General features: G+C 40.5%; 1 protein-coding gene across 1 annotated transcript in view; it reads left to right on the top strand.

Moving 5' to 3' along the window:
• The first annotated feature begins 14096 nt into the window (after positions 1-14096).
• Positions 14097-27045, top strand: part of SRGAP1 (SLIT-ROBO Rho GTPase activating protein 1) — a 281502-nt gene continuing 268553 nt past the window's right edge. Inside the window, exon 1 of the mRNA XM_077775205.1 lies at positions 14097-14360. Within this exon, the coding sequence (XP_077631331.1) occupies positions 14294-14360 (67 nt within the window). The 5' untranslated portion in view covers positions 14097-14293. The remainder of the gene's footprint in view (positions 14361-27045) is intronic.

Raw genomic sequence — 27045 nt, 5'->3', positions numbered from 1 at the left:
AAATATGAGGATCAAAAGGTACACAACAGGATATAATGAAAGACATCAAGTCAAGGGCAAATTATCAATTGATAACATTTTAAAATAGTTTATTGAAGGGATTTCCATATCACAAAGACTTAAGAGAAAAGGAAGAAGGGGGTGCTTAGGTGACTCAGTCGATTGAGCGTTCGACTTCGGCTCAGGTCATGATCTTGTGGTGCATGGGTTAAAGCCCCAAGTCAGGCTCTGTGCTGACAGCTCAGAGCCTGGAGCCTGCTTCAGATTCTCTCTCTGTCTGTCTCTCTCTCTCTCTCTCCCTCTCTCTCTCTCTCAAAAATGAATAAACATTTTTTAATGTTTTAAAAAGGAAGGAAAACAAAGCAAGCTATCACCTACCTATCTATATCCACCTGTGACACATACATTAGATGCTAAATAAAGATATTCATTTTGAATCTTTATATATATGATATACACATATTATATATTTGGTAAACCTTGGTTACAAAGTAGAAATGCAGAAAAAGAAATTTTTAATTAGAATATGCAGTGGAAAGCTGATGGCTTTCACAGGTGCAAGTTCAGGTTTTGTCCAGAAGAGGGAGGTGTAAAACTACAAATGGCATCATGGATTTTTTTGGGTTTTTTTGTTTGTTTTTTTGTTTTTTCCCTAACTTTTGGTTTCTGGTATTTCCCTGCTGAGCAGCCAGAGGAAAGTCTGGGTTGGGGCAAGGAGGCTATTGGTGTTTGGGCAGGTAAGTCTTTGGAGTGAGCCACTGCCTCCCACACCACTGCTTTGGGACCACCCAACAGAACAGCTGGCCACACTGCCAAGCCGTGATACTGTCAGGCCCCTTTTCTTTGCAACCTAGGAATCAGGATATTCTTAGTGTTCGTTTTCATTCTTTTCACATGAACTGGTTAAAATCCAGAATGCAGCACACCTCGATGGCCCTGGCCTCACGGTTTGTGAATTTGAGCCCCGAAGTCAGACTCTGTGCTTGACAGTATGGAGCCTGCTTGGAATTCTCTCTCTCTCTGCCCCTCTTCCCCCCACTCTCTCTCTCTCTCTCAAAATAAATAAATAAAACTTGAATGAAAGAAAGAAAGAAAGAAAGAGAGAGTGGGGAGGGAGGGGGGAGAGAAAGAAAGAGATAGAGAGAGAGAGAGAAGGAAAGGAAGAAAGAAAGAAAGAAAGACAGACAGACAGACAGACTGTCTCCCAGGTGAATGCGGCAATGAGGGAAGGCAGGTGTTTGTCCTCCTACAGACACAAGGCGCAGAAAGTCAAAACGGAAGCCACCTCCCAAGAAGATGACAGGCACCTTAGAGACCCAGTTCACCTGCTCCTTCTGCAACCACGAGAAGTCTTGGGACGTGAAAATGGACCGTGCCCGCAACACAGGAGTCATCTCACCCCTGGCGCCTAGAGAATCCAGAAGCCCACCCCGTATCCATCAGAACCAGGGGACGCGTACAGAGATTGGATAGAGGCCTTCGAGACAGCCAATCAGTAGCGGAGCAATCCTGTCTGCGGCGCACCTGCAGCACTGGGGACTGATCCAGAGACATTCCAGGGTCTAGGAGGGTGTGAATCCAGGGCCTTCACAGGTACAGGGAGTGGATGTGGTGGATGTGGGGTGAGTGCGTGCGGCTGCCAGTATGGCAGCGGCAGTGTGCTTGTGGGCACACTGGACCGGAGTTGAGTGGGGATTGTTGGGCCCCCTGGGGGCCTGAAGTGCTTCCTTGGCCCTAAATGCCTTTAACTCGCTTACTCCTCCCCAGGACCTGTGTTTCCACGAGGTTCTGGGCAAGGACAAGCCCAGCAGAGTCCCCTTAGGGACTCTCCAGCCTCCTCACCCACCTCACTAATACTTTGCCCATTTGGACTGGACTGCCCTTCCTCCTTCCTGCCTTCCAAGGCTTGTGGCCTGAGATTCAAAGCCACAAATGTATGAGCCCTTTGGCCCAGCCCTGGCAGAACAGCTCCTTTTCATGTGTAGTTGCTTTTGTAGAAGAGGAAGGGGCTGGGTGGAGGGTGGCTGTCTGTCGGAGCCCTTAAATACAACACCCGAAGCAAAAAACAAAAACACAAAAAAAAGAGTCCGGAATGTGTTCAGTGTTTAATGAAAAATGGGTTTGTGTTATTGAAGTTTGCACAATCAGAAATATAAATACAGGAAATTTTTGTGAAAAGAGCAGTGTCCAAGTTTGTCAGAATTTCAGCAGCTTTTAATTCTTCTTGGTATGAAAAGACAAAACATGATTACTCACATTTATTAAACATAGTATGTTCATTAGTTCCTCATGTACATTTCATTTGAAGTTACACAAATAAATAAATCCTACTTAAACAACCATCAAGGCCTATTGGGATACAATTATGCTTTCATATGTGCTGTACAAGTGAATCTATCTGTCTCCTATGTTGTTTCACGTTATCCAGACAATTCAAGGAAGAGGAGAGACAAATGGCCAGTAAACACATGTAAACATGTTCCTCCTTGCTAGTAATCAGGGAGATGCAAATTGAAATAAGAAGAAGGCGGCATTTTAGACTCAACATACTGGCAAAAATTTTAAAGTCACATCTGAGTTTGTAGGAACATGGGCACCTTCATGCACGGCTGGAGGGTTTTTAAATCAGTGTGGCCACATCGGAGAGCAATTTAGCACAGGTAATAAAGTGAACGGTGCATACACCCTACAATCTGGCAATTCCGCCACCCTTAAGTTGAAAACCTGGCTGCACATTAGGCTTTTTATCCCTGTGGGTTATCAACCCACCATCCTATGAAAAACTCTTACACATGTGCAGAAGGGAACAAATTCAAAATTATTCACAGCAACATTACTACAGCGAAAACAATGGAAACAACATAAAGGTTCATCAACAGATAAATAGTGAAATAAAAATACATGTGGTAGAGTCATTCAATAGAACACTATAGAAACTACAAACTGCAGGTGCATGCAGAATCATGACCGAATCTCAAGTGTAATTTTGAGAAGCGATACTCAAAGAGCACATGCAGTGGCATTGCACGTTGCAGTTAAAATGAATGACCTAAACTTGTATACATAAATCTTGTATTTGTTTTCTGTGACCACTATGAAAAAAATTACTGAAGATTTAATGGCTTAAAACAACACACGCATATTATCTTCCATTTCTGGAAATGAGAAATCTGAAGTGGAAATCACTAGTGTCAGTGGGGCTGGCTTCCTTTCTCCAGCCAGAGGTGCACTGCCCTCCTCCGGGATCTGGTGCATTGGTGCTCCCTGAGTGCATTGGTCAGCCGTGTAAAAGCCTCTGGCTGAAAAGGGGAGCACTGGAAGCACGGCTGAGGCATCCTCAAATGACTGGGGAGCAGCTGACACATTATCAAATGTCCTGCGGATCACAAAATTGTCATGCAATTCATAAAGGATACGAAGAAAAACCCATTTCATTCCTCTACACCTATTTACGTGAAAAAGGTCTCTCAGCCTTTCCATTTATCATAAACAAAAGAAAAATGGAAAGAGAATCCATGCTAACGCCTGTCTTATTTTAGAAATAAGGAAACATCATCTAAAGAAATATAAACTAATTGAGAAATTAAAGCTCCATTCATTTCCCTAAAAGGTGCTTCTCCAGGGGTGCGTGGCTGGCTCAGGTGAGAGAGAGGGCAACTCTTGATCTCGTCGTTTTGTGTTCTAGTCCCACACCGGGTGTAGAGATTACTTTAAAAAAAAGGGGGGACACCTGGGTGGCTTAGTCGGTTAAGCACCGACTCTCCCTTAGGTCATGATCTCGTGGTTCGTTGGTTCGAGCCCCGCGTAGGGCTCTGTGCTGACTGCCAGCTCAGAGCCTGGATCCTGTTTCAGTCTGTGACTCCCTCTCTCTCTGACCCTCCCCTGCTCACGCTGTCTCTCTCTCTCTCTCTCCTAGAAATAAATTAAAAAAAACATTAAAAAATGCTTCTCCAATAAAATTTTACTTTTATGTTTAATAATTACTTAGCAGGATTTGTAACATATTGTTTGATTGTGTAGTACTAATAATTTTAATAATAATTCAAGACAGAATTTTTTTAACACTTAAGAGTCCTGCGGTCAAATGAAAGAAAATAAATTTTAACAAATTAAAACTTATTTTACATATATTTTTCTCACATGAATTAATGACAAGAGAATATTTATGACAAGAAAACATTTTTAAGTATAAAATATATTCTGTTAAGATAAAACTCTGTGGGGAAAGTAGAATGGGAACATAGATTTAAAGAGAGAAAATAATGTAAAATTCCTGTCTGTTAAAAGGAGTTTATCCAAGAACATTTTTAATAAAGGTGAGTGCCAAATCACTATGACAGATTTCATTGGATACATTTTATTTATTTTTTTATTGGAGTATAGTTGACAAACAATGTTATATTGGTTTAACTGTGCAGCATAGAGATTTAATCCTTTGGATATATTTTAAATATGGAAATAAGAGTTTAATTTTAGTATACCAAAACTTAAAATATGATGGGGTTTATCTTTTGAACTGTTTACATATAGGATAAAACATTTTAGATATCAATCTAAAAGTGTTCAGAGGGGTAGAGTTAAACACAATTACCATAGTGGGCAAAGGAGCAGAAATTCCAAAGGCTGCTGCTCTAGGGTAGAATTGCTGGGTCTTAAGGTACTGAAGGTATTAGTCTTTATGGGATAAAGTCAAGTTATTTGGCACGATGATTGTACCAATTTACAGTCTCTCCAGAAATCCATTTTCTTTGCTAATTGGTCACTTGAATTTGCTAATGAGTTAGCTGCATTTCCCAGGAGTAGGAAAACATTTCTTTTTGCCAACTCTTTAGTGTTCACGGAGCCCTGCTTCTTGATTAATGCCAAACACAAGGTCTCCGTCAGTTTTGACCTTCATGTATTCACCAAGTGTTTCTCAGCCCCCTAGCTTTGGTTTAAGTCATTCCCTTTCCCTGGAGGGAATGCGCACTCCACCCAACTGCCACCAGCTTATCACCCATTCTTCTGATCTGAGCTTAAATGTCCTTTCTTCAAAAAGTCTTTCTACAAAGATCCTACCTAAAGTTTCCTAGTTCTCCATTGCAGAAACCTGTAGAGCTTATATGAGTTAGGAATGATGTATTTGCTTCTTTGCTCATGTATTTGTCTATCTCTGCGCTAGATTGTAAGCTCCTTGAAGACCGTATATGTTTTATTCACCTACATATGTGCCAGCATTTAATATAGCTCCTGAATCATAGTAAAATCTCCATAAATATCTCCTGAATAAACAAATGGATGAATGAATTTCTTTCAGACTGTAACAGACATCCTCCTTCATCCAGTCATTGATGGATTTGAGCAGGAAGTGACAGATGTTTCCATAATAAAAACATTCTTCAGACTTTTATGCTTCATTTCCATTCTGGCCTATTGAAAAGAATTCTAAAGCACCCTTCATATTACCCCACCTCCCCCTTTTTTTATTCCTTTTCTCCCCCCTCTTTAAAATGTCTTCCTTTTCTTTACTCCCTCTGTGATATATTCACTTCTAAGAAGATAGATAAATTTGGTAATTTTGCAAATGAAAGAAGAAAAGTTCTCTTTAATATTCCCCAGTTTCCAGCTCTAAGTTTATAGGTGAGCTTGGACTGTCAGAGATTGTACATGCAATCAACAGTGATGGAGTTCAGGATGTTCTACCCCAAAATATGGCATCTTGGCATTTTGAGCTGAGGGATGATGAGAAATGGCAGGTGCTGGAAGGATTCTCTGATCTTCCCCTGAAGCAGGTCTTTAGATTTTCATAAGAGAGACACCCTCCCCTTACCAGGAGCATCCCTGTCCCCAAAGATGGAGAGGAATCTGAAGGAACAGGCGTTGTGGAGTATTTCCCAGTTTATTATGCTTAGCTCATACCCTTTGTGTATCACACTATCCCATGACTTTCCACTCTTCATCAAACATGTTGTAAAAATGCCCCAGTCTTATTTTCCTTATGAAGGCTTTGATGTCACATGAAACTTGTGTTAAGCAATTTTGTAGACTTTTCTCTTGTTAATCTGTCTTTTGGTGCAGAACTCCAGCCAAGAACCTAAAGGGAATGGAAGGAACAGATTCTTTCCCTCCTCCCCTTCAATAGCTAAGATGACTTGTCATCAAATCCTCTGGTACCAGACAACACTTCCCTGCCTGTAATACAAGTTTCTTAAGTGTGTACTGTCATTTTAAGCCCACATTTTATTTAATTACTTTAAATTTTTATCTTTAAGTCATCTCCACATGCAATGTGGGGCTTGAACCCACAACCTTGAGATCAAGAGTTGCTTGCTACCCCAAATGAGCCTGCTGGGTGCCCCTCTAAGTGCACATTTTATTTTCCTATTTCTTTAAAAACAATTTTTTTAATTTTAGAGAGAAAGAGTGAAAGTGGGGAGGAGGGGCACAGAGACAGAGAAAATCTTAAGCAGACTCCACTCTCAGCATAGAGCCCAATGCAGGGCTCAATCCCACAACTCTGGGATCATGATCCTAGCTGAAATCAAGAGTTGAACACTCAACCAACTAAGCTACCCAGGCACTACTAAGCCCATGTTAAAAAAAAAAAAATCATTAATGAGAATGAAAGAACAAAATTTTAAGTCTGTCTAAATCTAATTTCCAATTGTGTATATATATTCTAAGCCTTATTTGATGTTGATAGTAACAGTGACAACTTTACAAAGAGTTTTGTATTCCTTATCTCATTTTATCTGATTACCATTAGACAAATGACTTCTGGGCAAGCCCATGTAAGTCCTTGCAGGAAGAGAAGCTGACAGCCACCTTCCCCGATTCTGAGTATATGTCTCCTCCACATGGCTCTTGTCTTGCAGTCACCACCCAGCCGCCACCAAAGGCAGCTATCCAGTCACATATTCTCCCCCACCTTTCCCTAGGCAAGAAAACAATGCTCAAAGTGTAAAGTGACAGAGACGGAACACAAGCCCAGATTTCTGCCTCTAAACCCAGGACTCCCTCAAAGACACGTCAGCTGCTTCAAACTTAACAGCTCTTACTCTCAGAGACCTCAGCTAAGGCGGCTCAGCAAAAATGTCTTCTCCTTCTAAGCGTTGGAGCTCTTTGTCTTTTACTTTCACAGATTATGCATCATTTTGATAATTTCACTTCATCAAAAATAATTAAGCATGATTTAAAAAAATTTTTTTTCATGTTTATTTTTCAGAGACAGAGAACGAGCAAGGGAGGAGCAGAGAAAGGGAGACACAGACTCTGAAGCAGGCTCCAGGCTCCGAACTGTCAGCCCAGAGCCCGATGCAGGGCTCAAACTCACAAAACTGTGAGATCACAACCTCAGTCAGAGGCTCAACAAACTGAGCCACCCAGGCACCCAGCAAGATTCTTTTTTTTTTTTTTAATGTTTTTTAATTTATTTCTAGGAGAGAGATAGAGAGAGAGAGACAGCGTGAGCAGGGGAGGGTCAGAGAGAGAGGGAGTCACAGACGGAAACAGGCTCCAGGCTCTGAGCTGGCAGTCAGCACAGAGCCTGACGCGGGGCTCGAAGTCATGAACCGCGAGATCATGACCTAAGCGAAAGTCGGACGCTTAACCGACTAAGCCACCCAGGTGCCCCTGCAAGATTCTTAAATACAAGGAATTCCCTCTGAAAGCAAAACAGTTTCCAAATTATGCAGTTTGTCAAAGGATGTCACCATGCATTGATGTGTTTTGACAGACATTTATTGAGCATCTAGTTTATGTCAAGAACAGTATTCATTCGAGCATGCTCCATCAACTCACAGATAAGAGGTGGGATCAGACAAATAGATACATGAGAACGTAGCATAGCAAGTGCTCTGGGCCAAAGGAAGCACACGATGTTACGGCGCCATGAGAAGGGAATGGAGAGAGGCAAAATTTGTCATCCAAAAATATGTCTCTTTGGCTGGTGGATTGCTGTAGGTTGATTATTTTTAAGAAACAGAAGGCTCTGGGAAAACCTTAGTTCCTCCCCCTAACTATGCCTAAAGGAATTTAGATACAGGCCCTGCTCCAGGAAGGGAGTTATCACCATAGATAACTACAGTATAATGTGAATGAGGTGTGGTAGGCATGGAGGAATTTAGCTAAATCTGTTAAAATGCCTCTCTCTCATTGTTTGTGTATGGCCCAGCAAATATTTGTTTACCAGATATTTACTCTTTTTATCTTCTTTTGAATTGTCTTTTTTCCCTTTGAGGTCCCAGACCCCAGCTTCTCGGCTCTGGATGGCTGTCTGACTACCTGTGGACTTCTTGTTACCAGATGGTAATCTTTTTTCAAAAATCATCTTTGTTTCACAAAAGACTATATACCTTGAGACCCTTTTAAAGGCAAGTGTCTCCATTATATTTAAATAGGATTCTGTTTATCAACCTTTGGCTTCTCTGGTACAGTCCTGAGAAGCATTTATATAGACTGGTTTCTCTGTAAAAGAGGTGATGATATTACGCAGCCTTGAAATGTCTGCTGCCAAAGTATAATGGGAAGAAGGGGAGGAGTCTGTTATTCATTTCCTAAAATACAAGCCTTAGAGATACATGTATTTCTTGGTAGAATAAATCTTTTTGTTAGGGTTTGCTCTACATACTAATCCATCTCTGATTCTGGTAACTGAATTGCAGCTGCCACTTCTTGTTTAACTTTGGCTGTTTTCCTCTGAGTAATAATACAGTTTTTTTTTTTTTTGGTATAAGTGATGGGATTTAATACTTTCATCAGGATGGGCTCATTGAATATTCATATTCTGCTTATCCTGTTCAGCAGTCACATGGGAAGTTGTAGTAGAATTTCAATGCAGAAAATAGTAACTCTGATGAGAAGACTGTTATGTGTGGGTGTTTGGAAGTTATGAATATGAGATTAAACAAAGCAAATTCTATTTTAATAAGATTTGTGCAAAATGGAAACAAGAGATTTTGAGGAGATAGTTAAAATTTTTATAAAGCAATTTTATTCAAGGAAAAAAGAAGGTATTTAAAAGGCTTTGTTTATTTTAGCCTTAATGAGTTTTCTTGAAAATCAGAGAGGTGTGTTTTGGGTGGAAAAGAGTTAAATTATGCAACTGAACATTTTAGAGGCATCATTCATTTTGTTGTTCTCTTTTGCTCTTTCTCTCCCTGGGACCTTTAGTTTCTTTATCTTTTTCTCTTCTATCCTTTTCCTCCTGCTGTCTCTTTTTAGTATCTCTTGAATTGACCCTTTGAGGGCCTCATCCAAACTTACCTTTATTGTTACATTCTACCATCTCCTCTACCAGGCAAGTGCCACAGAATGAAATTGGCAAGATCTTCTGACAGCTTGTCTTTACTACTGTGTTGCCAAGAAAGGGAAAATGGCTATTTATACAGTCCATTTCCACAAGCTGCTACTAAATTATGGGCCAAGTTTCCTTTAAAACAATGATTAATACTTCTTGACTGAATACGTGGCAGACTCCCCTGGACCATCCAACCTGCGAATGAGTGAGATTTCCCTAGACATGGGTATGGTTCAACTGAGCCTTCACTTTGATACTGGGAAGTGGGTTATGGTTGTTGAATTTTGTTTATGCCAGTTGCAGAGTGTGGGGTCATAGCGGTACACTGAATCGTATAGCTCTGCCATCTTTTGTGTCAAAAATTGTCAAACATCGGCAATTTCATATGGTTCAACTTAATAATAAATATATGTTGATTAGAATTGAAGACACTATAGAGATCATTCTATAAAAGGTGGTGTATGGGAAATGCAGGCACATAGTAAACTAATAAATTACAGAACAATCGCATTAAAGCCCAAGAAATTCTCAATTAACATAGGAAGTTTAAATAAGGAGGTAAATAGACACACATAAACACACCAAAAGGTCCTCCATAACTGCAGTGTTTTTGCTATAAACTTGGAAGTTAGCTTTTGGTACTAAAATAATAATAATAATGATGACCATAATAACCAACATTTATTTATCTCTTATGTGCCCAGCTTGGTGCTAAGTGCTTTATACACACTTTGCCTTTATTCCCCACCACAAACCTTTTAAGGTAATCATTATCCCCATTTTATGGATGAAAAAGTTAAAACAAAATTTTTATTATCTTGGAGGAGAAAACAGTCTAGGTTCTTAAATTTTTAAAACGTTTATTTATTTTTGAGAGACAGAGCACGAGTGGGGGAGGGGCACACAGAGAGAGACACACACAGAGTCCAAAGCAGGCTCCAGGCTCCGAGCTGTCAGCACAGAGCCTGATGCGGCGCTCAAACCCAAGAACCAGGAGATTATGACCTGAGCCGAAGTTGGAGGCTCAACTTACCAAGCCACCCAGGCGCCCCCAAAACAGTCTAGTTTCTTAGAGATATATTAAATTGAAAAAAAAAAAAATCTTGGCCATGTCATCAACATTATCTGAGTAAATGTAGCTAGTGTTTTGTAAGGATATTCTTTTAATGTTCCTTGATCTTGGGCAAAGATTCTCATACATATGAATCACCAAGTGACTTCCTCCTCACCCAAAACTTGGACCCTTCAAAGTGTGGTCTTTATGACAGCATTATTGGCATGGCATAGGGGCTTATTAGAAATGCAGGATCTCAAGCCTTACTCCAGAAAACATCAGGACCTTATTTTAATAAGATTCTTAGGTGATTTGTATGCATATTTAAGTTGAGAGATATGGCGTTGAGTGCAGAATATTTGAATTCTAAATAGACTCCTGAGGTGATTCTGATAAAGGTGATGAATGGCAAGATCATACTTTATAAGACACTGCTCCAGGACATGATACCAACATGTGATTCACTGAAAACATTACTGCAAGCTGTTTGACAAGCCAAGAGGTCCCAGAGTCAAGCCAACATAAGACATGCAAGCCCAACAGTTGCTGTTCTGATGCTCTGTCTGGATCCAACCCTAAAACCGAGGATATTGGCATGGCTTTACCCACTTTTCCATCTCAGCGGGCAGAGAAGGTATCCTTTCCATGAAGGGGAATAGCAGAATGGCCTACTTCATGGCTATGAAATTCTTAGACATTGAAACTATAGCTAAAAGCATTGTGTGAATTTGACATTAACTCCTTAATGTATTTGCATAGAACTTTTAAAAATGATTTAAGTTATTTAGGACTGGCCCAAAGGGGTACTGTAGCAAGGTGCACCGTTTATTTTGTGGCTGCAAGGACCCCTGTGTATATTCCTCACTACTCCCAGGATATATGGTCAGATGGTCTATTAACTAGTACTTCTGGAAATCTGGAGTGGTTCCGAAAGGCAAATACTAGATGACAGAGTGGATTAATGTGTAGTAGGGATCCTACCATCAGGCCCTCTACATTTCTCATCACGTACCCCTAGGAGTGTGGCACAAGAGGGGTGAGCGTTGGGGGCCATCGCTGTTGTCTAGCTAAGAAAACAGCTGCCACAAGGTAGAGCAAAGTCACAGAATTGGAATCACAGTCGCTGGTCTCCAAACCTGGCTCACCCTGGCTTTCTGGATTCTAAGTCACAGGCATTCGCCATAACCAGCGTTGTGAACTAAGTGGGCTCTTGAGTATGGGAAAGATAAGAAGAACCTGAGAAAGAGAAAACTATGGAAAGAACATTTGACTTGTTAATCACACTGCATGGCCGGATCAGAAGACATCCACGGAGGGAAAACTAGGAATTAGTCATACGCATTTCACTGTACATGAACCTGCTTCACAAGTTTAAAGAACCATAAATTCACAGGAAGCAGAGTAAAAGAAATTGGGAAAACCCACTTTGGAGGCAAGCTGATATGGGCTGGAATTCTGGCCCAGCCAGGCTTTTACTGAGCTTTCTAGCCTTTCATCTGTAAAATGAGGACAATGGTATCTGCATTGTAGGGTTCTTTTAAGAATGTAAGCAAAATGCTTTGTTAAGTGGATGGGATCCAATTTCTAACAACAGCAAGACAGTGATTTACTAATATTAAGGCATTAATATTAAAAAACATCTATTGATGGTTTATTGGACATGATGAAATCAAAGATATTTAAGATACTGTCTCTTTATTTTAAAAATCTATTTCTTTTTTTAAGTTCTGTTTATTTAAGTAATCTCTATACCCAACATGGGGCTTGAGCTTACCACCCGGGAATCTAAAGTCACACACTTCCTACTTAGGCCCCTAGATGCCCTGCCCCCTCACCCCTGAGTTTTAAATACCTTTCTTTCAAAGAAGATTAAAACTGAGATAATAACTACAAAGATAACTAACATTCACTGGATCTGTACAATGGTCTGATGTTGCTATAAGCATTTTAAAGGATAATCTCAGTAAGTCCTTATCACATCCCCAGGAGCTAGGTGTTAACCCATTTTACAGACAGGAAACTGAGGCCTGGAGAGGTGCATTAATTTTTATCAGCTCACTCAGAAAAACTGCAGAGCTAGGATTCATCTCTGAGCACCTGGTCTTTGGAGCTTGTGCCTACCACAGTGGTTCAGGCCTAACTCCAGCTAACAATTCATTTGTAGAGGCTGTACTTTGTACTGCCAAGTTGTACTTCCCAAGTGCAAATATAAGATAAATCCAATAGCACCATGGATGGATGACATGAATCAATTTATATTTACCTGCAATAATCACCAAAGTAAGCTGCTTATCTCTGGCCTCTCTCTTCCTATGCCCAATCCATCCTTCCACACAGCCACCATGTATCTGTATAAAACACCTATGTGATCATGACGCTTCTCTACTTAAAATGTTCCCCTGTCGTCTGCAGAACTGTGTCCAAGAGCTCAGTACAGGAGGCCTCTCCCAGTTCCCCCTGACCTTCCTTCCCAGCCTCTCTGCTTTAGATATTCTGGCTTTTCACCCAACTCTTACATAAGACTGTTCCACATGAAATTAGGGCAGAGAGGGGTTCTGCAGTTAACCTCTTGTTTGGCACCATGGAAAAACACATTTTTTAAAAATTAAGAAAAAAATTTTTTGAAGTTATCTCTACACCCAACTTGGGGCTTGAACCTACAACCCTGAAATCAAGAGTTGCATGCTCCACTGACTGCACCAGCTAGGTGCCTCTTAAAAATTTTTTTAAAGATTAAAATTTTTTTCCCCTTATATTCTATTCTGTTGTTATAAAGTTAAAAGATTTGTTTAAAAATTAAATTTTAAAAGCTGCAAAATTAAAAACAACGTGCACAGACAATCCGTTGAAATACATATAAACTTTCAAAATGTTTTTCACCTATCAGAGATCTGGGCTTTTAGTGGAAGATATCTTGTGACTATATTTTCCAGTTGCCCCAGAGTATGATGTTCCTTTTCTCCCTGGAATGCAACCCCTCCCCTCTCTGAGGGGGCAAACTGCTTAGTATTTATCTTTCAAATCCAGTTTAAATATCACTTCTTTTCAAAGCCCATTTTTCCTTTTCAGGGCTCCCAAAGCCACGAGTATTTCTCCCTCTTACAGTATTATGTATTTATTTACTTATTCATACAATATACTTTGAGATCCTTTAGAGCAGGGACCTGATCTCGGAGTCCCTAGCTCTTAGCTTGGTGTTTGGCCCACAGTATGAACGTGAAAGTATATCAGTGGGTACATGAATGAATGATCAAAGTCTAAGAACTCCCTACTCTGTTGAGATGTTGCAGGGAAAAACATTTGTATACTGGACACGCCTCTGAACACATCGCTTTGATAAACCAGGCCCACACTATGTATGAGGTGATTAGAAAGGAGAAAGAAAAGGTCCCAAGTGGTAAACGTGTCCGTCAGAAAGCCGGTGACCACGCCTTTTCCACCACCCTAGCTCCTGGAGCTACTTCCAGGGTGGGGAGAATACTGTGTTCAAGAGGAGTCTTTTTCTCCGTCTCCACTGAAGAGCTTCACCCTCCGTTGATTTTCAGCAGCCAAGTCGTTCACAATTCCCTGAGCCTCCAGTTCTCTCCTGGGGTCCAACATCTTGGAGTCACATCCCTTCCTGTCGCGGAGGGCTCCAACTCTATTTCTACGATGGATTCTGGAAAAAGCCCCTCNGCGGGAGTTTGCCTGCGCGCCGGGCCCCTCCGGCCCCGAGCCCGGCTCCTCTGCGGATCACCGACGGCCGCTCGGAGCGGAGAGTATGGTGCCAGCGCCCGGGTTAATCTAGTCCTCGGCTCGCTCCTCTTTTCCGCCTCCCCCCCTTCCTCCTCCTTTACGTCCTGTGGGTGCCGCCTCCGGGTTGCCGGTGTGTGGGAGTACAACTCTCTGCCTCTCCAAGGAGACTGGTTTGTGACAACCGAACAGAACTTGCCCATTGAAAGCCAACCCAGAACAGCTGGATAATGTCCACTCCGAGCAGATTCAAAAAGGACAAAGAGATCATAGCCGAGTATGAAAGTCAAGTCAAAGGTAAGGATGGGAGCGGCTGCCTTGCTCCTTTTGTGTGCCTGCTTGTCATTGTGCTCGAGGAGTTGCGTTTCCAACTTGGTGTCTGCGTTGGAGGAGGGAGGTGAGGGGCAGCCGGAGCTTCTGGCTGCGCCACCCTGGGCTTCGTACAAGCCCGTCCCCGTGTCGGTCCCAGTCCCGAAAGCCCACGGGGAGCGGGACACCGGGCGGCTTTCTCCGACTGCTGGAGCGCACCTCCGGGAGACAGAGAACTGGCTTTAACTTAACCACCGCCTTCAGCCGGGCAACTTACCCGGGCGGCGGCCGTGGCTCCTGCCCAGTTACCCTCTTCCTCCTCCTTGTTATTCTTTTTAACTGATATCTTTGTCACAATGCTATTTTTAAGGAATCATTTTTCTGAAGCCTGGACGTCAAGTGGTCCACAGATTCCCTGAGTGCAGACGATTTTAGACCTTTACACTGTTCTCTATTAACGTATTAGGGCGAGTCCGCCTTTTAGAAAACAGCTCCCTGAAAGCCTGTCTGTGAAACCAAGCGGGGACTAGTGGAATCCGACTCCTCCTTTATATACATGGGCCAGAATTCAGTGCCATCTTCCACACTCACCCGGGAATATTGTTTTATCATTTGCTGGAAGGTACTTGCATGTAAAATGAAGGTTTGAATATTTAAGTAGTAGTTTCAGTCCTTTTACATTGTCAACTAATGAAGGAACCTAATTAGGGTTGATTAAGCATTTGTACTTAACGTGCCTTGGGTTTTAAAAAATGCATTTTCTCTCTAGTACAAGTATTTTGTGTGGCTGTTGAAGGGTTTAATGAACATATATCTCTGTTGTGTTTGGTCTTTTTGTCTTGTTGTGTTTTTCCTCTTCTCTGGTGTCTCCCGGGTGGTTTTTCCCTGTTGAGACAATGGATGGAGTGGTGAGATTGATGCTGTGCTTTGGAATATTCATTGCAAAGTTCATAACAATTGCTCTGTAGACACCTGTGTTTTTTTCTGACACAGTCTTCTGTATCAGAGAGAGGCATTCCTTCCTTGCCTTGGGAAAGGCAGGTGCAGCCTGGGCGTTCTTTTGTGTGGTTCAGTTGTGAAAATGCCTGGAGTCCTGTGAGAGCACCTGGTCGACGGACCCTCCATCCCCTGAGGGTGAATCAGGGCCAACTCCTCTTGGCCCCTAACAAACACGGTGTGCAAGCCCAGGGACTCATGCTTTCCTTTAGGCTAACCCCTAATGGATGTAAGCTAAACACTGCTCAGGAAACCCATTTTTTAACTGCTTGTAATTAAGATAATTTCTACTTACAGCAACTGGTTACATTGACATGGAAGTTATATTGGCGGAGGAGTAATTCTTTCCTTAGTGACAGGTTAACTTTTCCATAAGCAGAACCTTTCTTCATGTTAGTCCAGCACAGCCGAAATCCTCTCATGTTCAGGTAGAACTCTTGTTCCTCATCACCATTCCTTGTGCAAGGGTTTCCACATGGCTCTTTGTGGTAGATCTTGGAGGGATAGTAGCCTGGCTTGCTTGCCGCCTGCAGCACCGGCTGGCGGAATGCACTTTCAAGTATTGGCTTAGTTATTTCTGCTCTAAGCTCATTTGTCCGTGATCAAGTCCTCATATGAAAAATCGTCTCTTCGTTAATTTCTTTCAGAGTGTGAAGTCTATTGTTACCTGATTACTGATATGCCTGAGATACAGACCCTCTACGTGGATTAAAAGTCAACATAATGGGATGTGTTGCAATGTTTAAAATGTGTCTGTCAAATCCAATGCAAGGAAAATTTATGAACATGGTGAAGATTTTTTTTTGGAACAAATTCAGTCCCATAGAAAGTGATCCCTATTCCCTTCAACCTTCCTCATTGACATAGACCTACAGTCTTCAGGCTGCTTTGTGATCCTTTCCTATACCTGGCCTGCCCTTCTTATCAGGACCTGAGTCCAGACTTTACTTTCACACATCCTGTGTCTAACCCACATCATTCCATTGCATTCCATATGCAATTGTAGGATATACATAGGGTAATGGGGTAACACAGTGGGGTTGGATCCTGCATACCTTTAATGGCACCAATTCACCTGTACTTCCGGGCATAATCAAGAAACTAGCAGGAGAAAAATGACAGTGAAATAGTGCATGAGGCCAAACTGTCCCATGCAGTGAGAATAGGTTCCTTACTAGGGATGTGAAATGCAGGAGTCTGATTTTCTGTTTTATTTCCTGAGTCCCTCTTTAAGGGGGAGCATCTTCCCCTGGCAGAGTGCTAGTCTGCTGTTTGAAGATACGTGGTTTTGGAACAACCACCTCTTTTAATTCCAGCCAACTATTTCATCTGATGATAAACAAAAGAAATGTGGCCTGTTTGATTGCTAACAGAAAACCGGCTGTGCTGGACTCATAAGAGAAGTCCTAGGTCTGTTCCCAGTAAATAAAGCCACATATATTGGACTCTCTGGGTAAGGGTGATTTCAGGAGTCATTTTTGATTATGTGTGATTTTTTTTTTTTAACCTCCTGACTTAAAACTCAATAGTCTGGAGTATTGTTCTTTCTTCCTCTCTCCTGTTTCCCTAATACCAGTTGCACGTATTTCAGAATGTCTAAGATAATGATTTGATTTCAAGGAGTGACTCCAGATGTGGGATTTTGCCACTGTGGCTGCCTGCACGTGTTTTAGGAACAGACTTCCCAGAGCTGTTCTCAACTGTGAAAAGAACCATCATAGGTGACAGTGTGTAATTTTATGTGTAAAACCATAAATGCATCCAGTTAGATATGTCATGGTGAGTAAGTCACTTAGCTTCTCTCTGGCTTTTGGTTGTCTTACCTGTAAGATGAGTAGATTGGACTTCCTCATTTCTAAGATGTCGTGTCAGTTCATATTGATCACTTAGAAAAATTTTCATGCATTTTGTATTTCATTTACTACCTGATTTTGGGGGGGGGGAGATCATCTTTGCTTTCCTTTTTTTTTTTTTTTTTTAAAATAATGAGTTCACAAGCATGTATTATTGGAGTTCTCAGAAAATTAAAATGTGATGCAGTAAGGAATACAGAAAAATAATAAAACCATGTTCAGAAAAGCATAGCACACAATTGTAAAAGGAGGTGGAATTGTGAATTACACATGTTATCAAAGAATAGATTGGTTTAAATCAGGGACAAAAGGACCCCTCCCCTCCAATCCTTAAATTTAAAAGGAGTGTGTTAGCTGGGAGAAGAGAGACTATTTCATGCATGTTAGTCAACTTCTCAAAGATTTAGAATCCAGAGAAATTAATCTCTTGTTTGTGGGGGCTCTTAAAACGCAACTTGTCAGGAGAAGTGTATGAAACTCAAATCAGTTGACTGTGTTACTTGTTAGCATCTCTGGCAAAAAACTTAGCAGTAGAAAAGATCGTTAACAACTGGCTAACAGGTTTGGAGATTATCTGGATTTTAGTGTTCTATGCAATTTTTGAATTCTGCAGCAAAAGTATGGTGGCTCATATAAAAAAATACTAGTTCCCATATGGGAACCAAAAGAATCAAAGGACACATTTTGTGAGGTGGAACTCATGAATGAGAGGTTGTGTTTGTTTTTAATAATGCACGTTGTTAGTTGCTAAGGATCGACAGCTATTATTTGCAGTATTTTTTCAGGGATAATCTCCTACTCATCTCCATGCCATATGTGCAGAAAGTGCCAAGAAAATCCATTCTTCTTCGACCACTGCTGCCTGAACTGCAGATAGTACATTTTGGTAGCAGATGGAACACGAGGAAATACCAATTCAATTTTATATGACCCCATGTCACGCAGTGGGTTTCAACAGGAAAAAGTGCTGCTATCACTAATACGGAACCTGTATCTGCATCTGATGGTCTTTCATGTAACCTGTAATAGAAAACAGCAACAACCTAAATTATGAATTAAAACTTTATAGCTGGGAGGGACATGAAACATTTCCTGTCCAACCCATTCATTTACACGATGCAAGGAAGCATAATGATAGAGTTACACAATTAACATACCTGGGGCTAGAACCAGGTCATTTGTTTTCAGGAGCAATGATTTACTTCTAGATTCCTCACAGAGTAGAGCAGGAGATAGAACACTTCACTGTTTAGACTTTACATTCAGTGAAGGAATCCTCATTGCACCTAGAAGAGAACAGCAAAGTCTGTTAACAGGAGGAGTTAATTAAATTGATTAACTGTAGCTGATTTTTTTTTTTTTTCACCAAGATCATTTCAAGAAACCACAATGTGCAGGCAGCGGCTTCATATGGAAATATGGTGAATATGTACAAATGTAACTTGCTTGAAATTTTGGTCAAACTAATGGCAGCTACTGTAGTAAGCCCTCTTATGTCGCCCAGAAACCCTGATTAGTTTCATGAACTTCAAAATCTATTAAGGAACAGTTTGGGAGAAAGTTTTGAGCGAAACACGTCCCTGTGTAGTACAAATGCAAGTTGGCATGTACTACAGTATGGTAGCCCTCAGCTCTGGCAGTCTAGATCGGTTTGTTTACCCTTGTGAAATGTTGACCAGTATGGGGGGCACACATTTACAGCTCTGATTCTGGATCGAGAGTCTGCTCTGTAGCTTGACCAGACCCTTTTCTTATTTCATTCATGCTGCCCATTTTCACTTCAATTCAGACAATTAACATATTAAGTAAAGAAAAGAGAGTAAGCTGTATGTCTCCTCACTCTATTTTTGTTTCAATTTTTTGAGGTGGAAGGTGGGATTAGGTAGGGGTCGCTATTTGAGAACATTTTTAATCATTTGAAAGTATTTTCGTTTGTTGGTCTGGAGTTACTTTCTACTTTGTTGATAACATATATATGCACTCCTGTTGAGATTTCAGGATGGGAGGAGAGAGAACATAGTGTTTAAGAGCAGAGATTTTGGTGTTAGCTATCCAGCCCTGCCACTGATCACATGTGTGATCTCTGAGAGTCCATTTCTTCATCTGTAAAATGGGGATAATAATAGTACTTACCTTCTTGTTTTTCTAAGGTTTCAGTGAGATGATTTGTGGAAAGCTTTGTCACAGGCCTGACACATAATAGTCAATAAAAATTAGTCCTTGTCCGTTTAATTTTGGTTTTCTTTATATTTCAACTGCTGCTTTGTTACAACAAATTCTGACGTGGATGAGCTTTTCGAAATTCAAATGCGTAATCACCAGGCTGCTACCTGAATATCTTAAAGTGGGTGAATCTTGAATCATCCTGGTAAAGTCCCGGGTACTTTTGGAATGGTGGATATAAAAAGGGAAGTGTGGTAGGCAAACCAGAGAGATCCTCAGCACCTTCTAAGTGGATTTTATATTGTCATTTAACACTTAACAGTACAAGTAACAGCCTTGTTTTAAATTTTCTTTACCTTTGTTCAGTGACATTTTACGGAAAGTGAAAGCTGTGGTTCAATCAGTGTATTTTATTTACTTGGGGTAAAAAGGATTCTTATGACATCAGATCAGGTCACTGACTTAACTTCATGGTCTTGAGAAAAATAAATTTTTAAGATCAATATGGAAATGAAGAATTAATTTATAATTGTATTTGCTTCTTCATGAGACAGTACTTTGATTTTTTCCAGTTTTATTGAAGTATAATTGACATGTAGCAGAAAGTACTATGACCATAAAATTTATTATTTATGTATCTTTCATACCTTTTCCTATAGTGCTTTATTAAATATTTATTGAATGGGTAGAGTGATCATTGGATTGTCATTCCTTTACAGTATACATAAGTTGACATGGTCATCATAGAAAATTATGTAGGGTGTCCAATAATTTTGTATTACCACAAAACTAAATTGAATTCAAATAGTCTGTAACATCTTTAGAAAGTCATAAAGTTAAAACCAAACTAAATGTCCAACAGTGGGGAATGGTTAACTAAATTCCACTAGGGATAGCTAACTAGCTTATGTACATGGAATGTTATGCAGTCATTAACAGAGGTTTTTTTTTTTAAGTTTATTTATTTATTTTGAGAGAAGGAGGAGCAGAGAGAGGGAGAGAGAGAGAATCCCAAGTGAGGGCTCAGTCCCACAGACTGTGAGATCATGACCTGAGCCAAAATCAAGAGTCAGATACTTAACCGCCTGAGCTACCCAGGTGCCCCACCCGTAGTTTTTGAAGAACATTTTGGTATGGAGGAATATTTTATTTGTATGTATTTTTAATTTTTTGTTAAATGTTTATTTTTGAGAGACAGTGCAAGTGGGGGAGGGTTAGAGAGAGGGGGACAGAGGATCCAAAGCGGGCTCTGCATTGATAGTGAACCTGATATGGGGCTTAAACTCACAAACTCAGAGATCATGACTTGAATTGAGGTCAGACACTCAACTGACGGAGCCACCCAGGTGACCCTGGAGAGATATTTTATAATAATTTTTAAAAAGTCCAAAAGAGGATGGTGAAATAATAAGAATTAAAAATAATCACACAGCGGCTACCAGTTACTGAGTGCTTGTGGTGTGCGGGTCACTGTTGTGGCTGCTGAGCGTCACGTGGTCATAGCTGGCTGTAATGCGTGGTGGAAGGACTTTCCGGTTATTTTTCGTTCTTGCTATATGTTGTACTTCCTGTGTTTTTGGCAGTTCCTTGCTAAGTCTCCTGGTTAGTCTACTGGTTTAATGCGGGAATCTCACTTTGAGCTCCACCCTCTTTCAGGACTTGGATGGGACAAAGTAAATACAAGCAAAACTTGATCTTGAGACTGAACATCCGCTGATCACATTTGTCCACAGCACAATTTCAGACTTCTGGTTTGCTTACAACTTAGTGATGCATTTTGGTTTTTCTTTGCTTTGAGTTCAGCTAACATTATTTGTGTGTGTGTGGGGGGCGGGCAGCAGCTTCTCAATGTTTTGGTGAAATGTACATACAAATGGGTGTAGACAGTGATTATTTACAAATAAAAAATTAAAATGAATACCTGAGCCGTTAGCCATGGGGGATAAGAGTTATAATATTACTGGTATCTTAGAAACCCCATGTAGCCCTTTTCCTGACAAATCTTTCTTCATCCCATAGACCGCACCACCCCACAACAATTCTGAATTTAGTGTTAGTCATTCCCTTATTTTCTTACAGTTTTATGACCATTTTATAGTTTCCTTTATAGTTATGTATGGTGTGTGTGTAGGGGGGGAGGTAGGGTAGAGAGAGAAGGAGAGAGAATACCAAGCAGTCTTCCCACTTTTAGTGCAGAGCCCAATGTGGGACTCAAACCCATGAACCTCAAGATCATGACCTGAGCGGAAATCAAGAGTACCACGCTTAACCGACTGAGCCACCCGGGAGCCTCTCCTTTATAGTTCTGATGTATGTTGTGTTCATACGTGAAGATACAGAGCTGTTTCGTGGCACCTGTCTGTCTTAGTCAGTAGATCATACAACTCTTGATCTTGGAGTTGTGAGTTTGAGCCCCCACAATGGGCACAGAGATTATGTAAAAAAAATATAGAGCAGTTTGAACACGTACCAGATTTTTTCATGATACTGAGAAATTGATGTTACTTAAATAATTAAAATAACAGTAGTTTGGCATGTATAAAAAATCTTTATCTTTTGAATATACATGCTGAAATATTTATGGATGAAATTATGGTGTGTAGGATTTACTTCAGAGTAATATGGGGGAAGGTGAAAGTAAGGAGAAATACAGATAAAATAAGATTGGCCATTGTGTGGGGTTCACTATTATTATTCTCTTTACTTTTGAGAATGTTTAAAATTTTTCCTAATAAAAAATTTTAAAGGTGTTTTTTTATGACTTCCATTTTTCACTCAGGATTATGATATTAAGATTAATCTTCATGAATGTGTGCAGCTGTAGTTAATTTATTTTCATTGGTATATTTATTCCACTGTGCGAAAATAGTAGTCTCTTCATTCAGTATGACATTTGGGTTATTTGTAGTTTTTTGCTATTATGAATAATAATAACATCCTATAGATGTCTCCTGGTGTACGTTTCTCTAAGTGTACTTTCTTTTTTTTTTTTAAACATTTATTTATTATTGAGAAACAGAGAGAGACAGAGCATGAGCAGGCAAGGGGTAGAGAGAAGGGGAGACACAGAGCCCGACGCGGGGCTCGAACCCACAAACAGTGAGATCAGACCTGAGCCGAAGTTGGATGCTTAACCGACTGAGCCACCCAGGCGCCCCTCTAAGTGTACTTTCTGGGTCATAGGGAATGAACATGTTCAACTTTACTGGGTAATGTCAGACTTCTCTCAAAATCCTGGTTATTTATGCCTGTCACAGCAGTGGATCAGAGCCCTGCATCCCGAAATGCTGTGGACCCAATGGATTATTTAAGCTAAATGCCAAACTATTATACTAAAGAGAACCCTGGAAGGCAATAATATAAAAATATAGAGATTTTTCTTTTTTCCTTCCTTCCCTTTGTTCCCTGTTTCCTTTTTTTCCTTTTTCTCTCGTACCACATTCTGAAGGTGTGTAATCCAGGCCATCAGGATTGCTTTGCTTCATTAAATTATTTGAATATTTCCCACCTTGTCACTCTGCCATAGGGAACTGAACTTGTCTGCCTGGGTGAAGCTGGGTCCTAAGGATATCCATGTTCTAGCTTGTGGGAAGGAAAATGAGTCTTGAGGAGCACCTGCCCCAGTATTTTAAAACCTAGACTAGAAGTAACACACTCAATTTTCATTCATTTAACTAGTGAGAATTTGGTCACATGGCCGCATCTGCTACAAGGGAACTTGGCAGTCTACCTGGACAGCCTGGATTTCTGCTATGACTCTGTGACCATGACAGGAGAGGAAGATTTTAAATAGAACTACCCTGTGACCCCAGCAATTGCACTACTAGATATGTAGCCAAAGGATACAAAAGGGGCACATGCATCCCAAAATTTTTTTAGTAAGTCTATTTTAAAATTTAAGTTTCTTGGGGCGCCTGGGTGGCTTAGTCGGTTAAGCGTCCGACTTTCGCTTAGGTCATGATCTCGCGGTTCGTGGGTTCGAGCCCTGTGCTGACTGCCAGCACAGAGCCTGGAACCTGTTTCAGAGTCTGTATCTCCCTCTCTCTCTGACCCTCTCCTGCTCACGCTGTCTCTCTCTCCTAGAAATAAATAAATGTCTCTCTCTCCTAGAAATAAATAAAAATATTAAAACAAAACAAAACAAAAAAAAAAAAACAAAAAAACAAAATTTAAGTTTCTTTATTTTGAGAGATAGAGCTCCAGTAGGGTAGGGGCAGATTGTGAGGGGGGGAGAGAGAATACCAAGCAGGCTCTGCACTGTCAGCACAGAGCCTGAAGCAGGGCTGGAACCCACGAACCATGAGATCATAGCCTGAGCTGAAACCAAGAGTTGGATACTTAACCAAATTTGCCACCCAGGTGCCCCTGCACCCTAGTGTTTATAACAGTATTATCAACAATAGCCAAACGATGGAGAGAGCCCAAACGTCCATCAACTGATGAGTAATTAAAGAAGATGTGATATATACGTAATGGAATATTACTCAGCCATTGAAAAGAATGAAGTCTTGCCATTTGCAACAATGTGGATAGAACTAGAGTGTGTTATGCCGAAGGAAATAAGTCAGAGAAAGACAAATACCATATGATTTTATTCATATGTGGAATTTAAGAAACAAAAGAGATGAACATAGGAGAAGGGAAGGAGAAATAAGCTAAGGGGTGCCTGGGTGGTTCAGTTGGTTAAGTGGCCAACTTTGGCCCAGGTCATGATCTTGTGGTTTGTGAGTTTAAGCCCCACATCGGACTCTGTGCTGACAGCTCAGAGCCTGGAGCCTGCTTCACATTCTGTGTCTTCCTCTCTCTCTGCCCCTCCCCCAACACACGCACTCTCACTCTCAAAAAAAATTTTTGGAAACCAATTTGACAATAAATTATATTAAAAAAATCTTAAAAAAGATAGAGAGGGAGGCAAACCATAAGAGATTTTTTTTTTGGGTGCTTATTTGAGAGAGCAAGAGAGTGTGTGCCACAGTGGGGAAGGGGGACAGAGAGGAAGAGAGAGAATCCCAAGCAGGTTTTGAGCTATCACCACAGAGTGCTATATGGGGCTCAAACCCATGAACCATGAGCTCATGACCTGAGCTGAAACCTAGAGTTGGACTCTCAACCAACTGAGCCAGCCAGGCACTCCAAGAGACTCTTAATTATAGAGAACAAACTAAAGTTTGCTGGAGGGGAGATGGGTGGGGGATGGGCTAGGTGGGGGATGGGCATTAGGGAGAGCACTTGTTATGATCTCTGGGTATTGTATATAAGTGACAAATCACTAAATCTACAGAAACCAGTACCAATACTATACTATATGTTAGCTAACTTGAATTTAAAAATTTGGGGAAGAAAAGGAATTTTTAAAAATTAATTTATTTTGAATGAGATGGTATGAGTGGAGGAGGGGCAGAGAGAGGGAAAGACAGTCAATCCCAAGCAGGCTCCACACCATCATAGCGGAGCGTGACACTAGGCTTGAATTCACAAACCATGAGATCATGACCTGAGCCAAAGTCTGATGCTTAACCAACTGAGCCACCCAGGTGCCCCAGGTAGAGGAAGATTTTAGTGAACAACTAGCAGTTAGCAGTAAAGATAGGTTTTTTTGGAGAGGCAATCTATTTGGGGTGAAATGGTATTTGTTTTAATTTGTATGTGTTTGATTGCTAATAAGAGAACATCTTCCCTAAATAGCCAAAGCAGTTTTGAAAATGAAAAGTAACTGAGTGTTATATGGAAACCAACTTGACAATAAACTATTTAAGGAAAAAAGAAAAGAAAAAGGAAACCTAAGCTGGAGGCATCACAATCCCGGACTTAAAGATGTATTACAAAGCTGTAACAATCAAGGCAACACGGTACCGGCACAAAACCAGACACTCAGAACATCAGAACAGAATAGAGAACTCAGAAATGGATTCTCCACAAACGTATGGCCAACTAATCTTTGACAAACCAGGAAAGAATATCCATGGAATAAAGACTGTCTCTTCAGCAAGTGGTGTTGAGAAAACTGGACAGTGACATGCAGAAAAATGAATCTGGACCACTTCCTTACACCGTACACAAAAATAAACTCAAGATGGATGGAAGACCTAAATGTAAGACAGGAAGCCATGAAAATCCTAGAGGAGAAGACAGGCAACAACCCCTTTGACCTCGGCTGCAGCAACTTCTTACTTAACACATCTCCAGAGGCAAGGGAAACAAAAGCAAAAATGAACTGTTGGGACCACATCAAAATGAAACGCTTCTGTACAGCAAAGGAAACAATCAGCAAAACTAAAAGGCAACCAGTGAAATGGGAGATGTTTGGAAATGACATATCAGATAAAGGGTTAGTATCCAAAATCTGTAAAGAACTTATCAAACTCAACACTAAAAAAATAAAACCCAAATAATCCAGTGAAGAAATGGGCAAAAGACATGAATACTTTTCAAAAGAAGCATCCAGATGACACATGAAAAAATGCTTAACATCACTCATCATTAGGGAAATACAAATCTAAACCACAGTGAGATAACCACCTCACACCAGTCAGAATGGCTAAAATTAACAACTCAGGCAACAACAGATGTTGGCAAGGATACAGAGAAAGGGGAACTCTATTGCACTGCTGGTAGGAATGAAAACTGGTGCAATCCCTCTTGAAAACAGTATGGGGGTTCCTCAAAAAATTAAAAAATAGTAGTACCCTACGACCAAGCAGTTGCACTGCGAGGTATTTACCCAGAGGAAACAGTTTTGCTGTTTTGAAGGGGCACATGCACCCCAATTTTGTACTAGTGCTGTCAACAGTAGCCAAGTATGGAAAGAGCCCAAATGCCCATTGACAGATGAATGGATAAAGAAGATTGTGTGTGTGTGTGTGTGTGTATACACACACATATACATGCAATGGAATATTACATGGCAGTCAAAAAGAAATGAAATCTTGCCATTTGCAACTATGTGGATGGAACTAGAGGATATTATGCTAAGAAAAATTAGAGAAAGACCAGTGTCATATGACTTCACTCTTACAAGGAATTTAAGATACATAACAATTGAACATAAGGGAAGGGAAGCAAAAATATAAAAACAGGGACAGGGATGAAACATAAGAGACTCTTAAATACAGAGAGCAATCTGAGGGTTGCTGGAGGGGTGGGGGGGATGGGGGCATGGGCTAAATGGGCAAGGGGCATTAAGGAAGACACTTGTTGGGATGATCACTGAGTGTTATACATAGGGATGAATCACTGGATTCCACTCCTGAAATCATTATTGTACTATATGCTAACTAACTTGGATGTAAATTAAAAAAAAAGCAGTTTTTCACTTTTACTGGCTATGTGTTTTTGTCACTAAAATAGTCATATATTTGTCCATTTATCTATTAGTTTGTCTTCTCGCTGATTTTTGAGTTTTTCTTTTTAGTAGTTCTTGATATTAATCTCTTATCAATTAATCTCTTATCAATTATGTCTATTGCATGTATTTTCATCATGGTTGTAGCTTATATTTTCACAAGTATGAAAGATATTTCTTGATAAACAGAGGTTATTTTTTTCGGATGTATCAATTATTAACTTATGTTTGATGTTTAAGCAGTTCTTTCCATACTCTGAAGCCAGAAAGATATCTGTCTGTATCCTCTTCTAAATGTTTTAAAAATTTGTTTTTGACA

This window comes from Crocuta crocuta, unplaced genomic scaffold (genome assembly GCF_008692635.1).
Source record: "Crocuta crocuta isolate KB4526 unplaced genomic scaffold, BGI_CrCroc_1.0 scaffold97, whole genome shotgun sequence".
NCBI lineage: Eukaryota > Metazoa > Chordata > Mammalia > Carnivora > Hyaenidae > Crocuta > Crocuta crocuta.
Note: the sequence above shows the minus strand (reverse complement) of the source record. Positions and strands in the feature narration are given on the sequence as shown.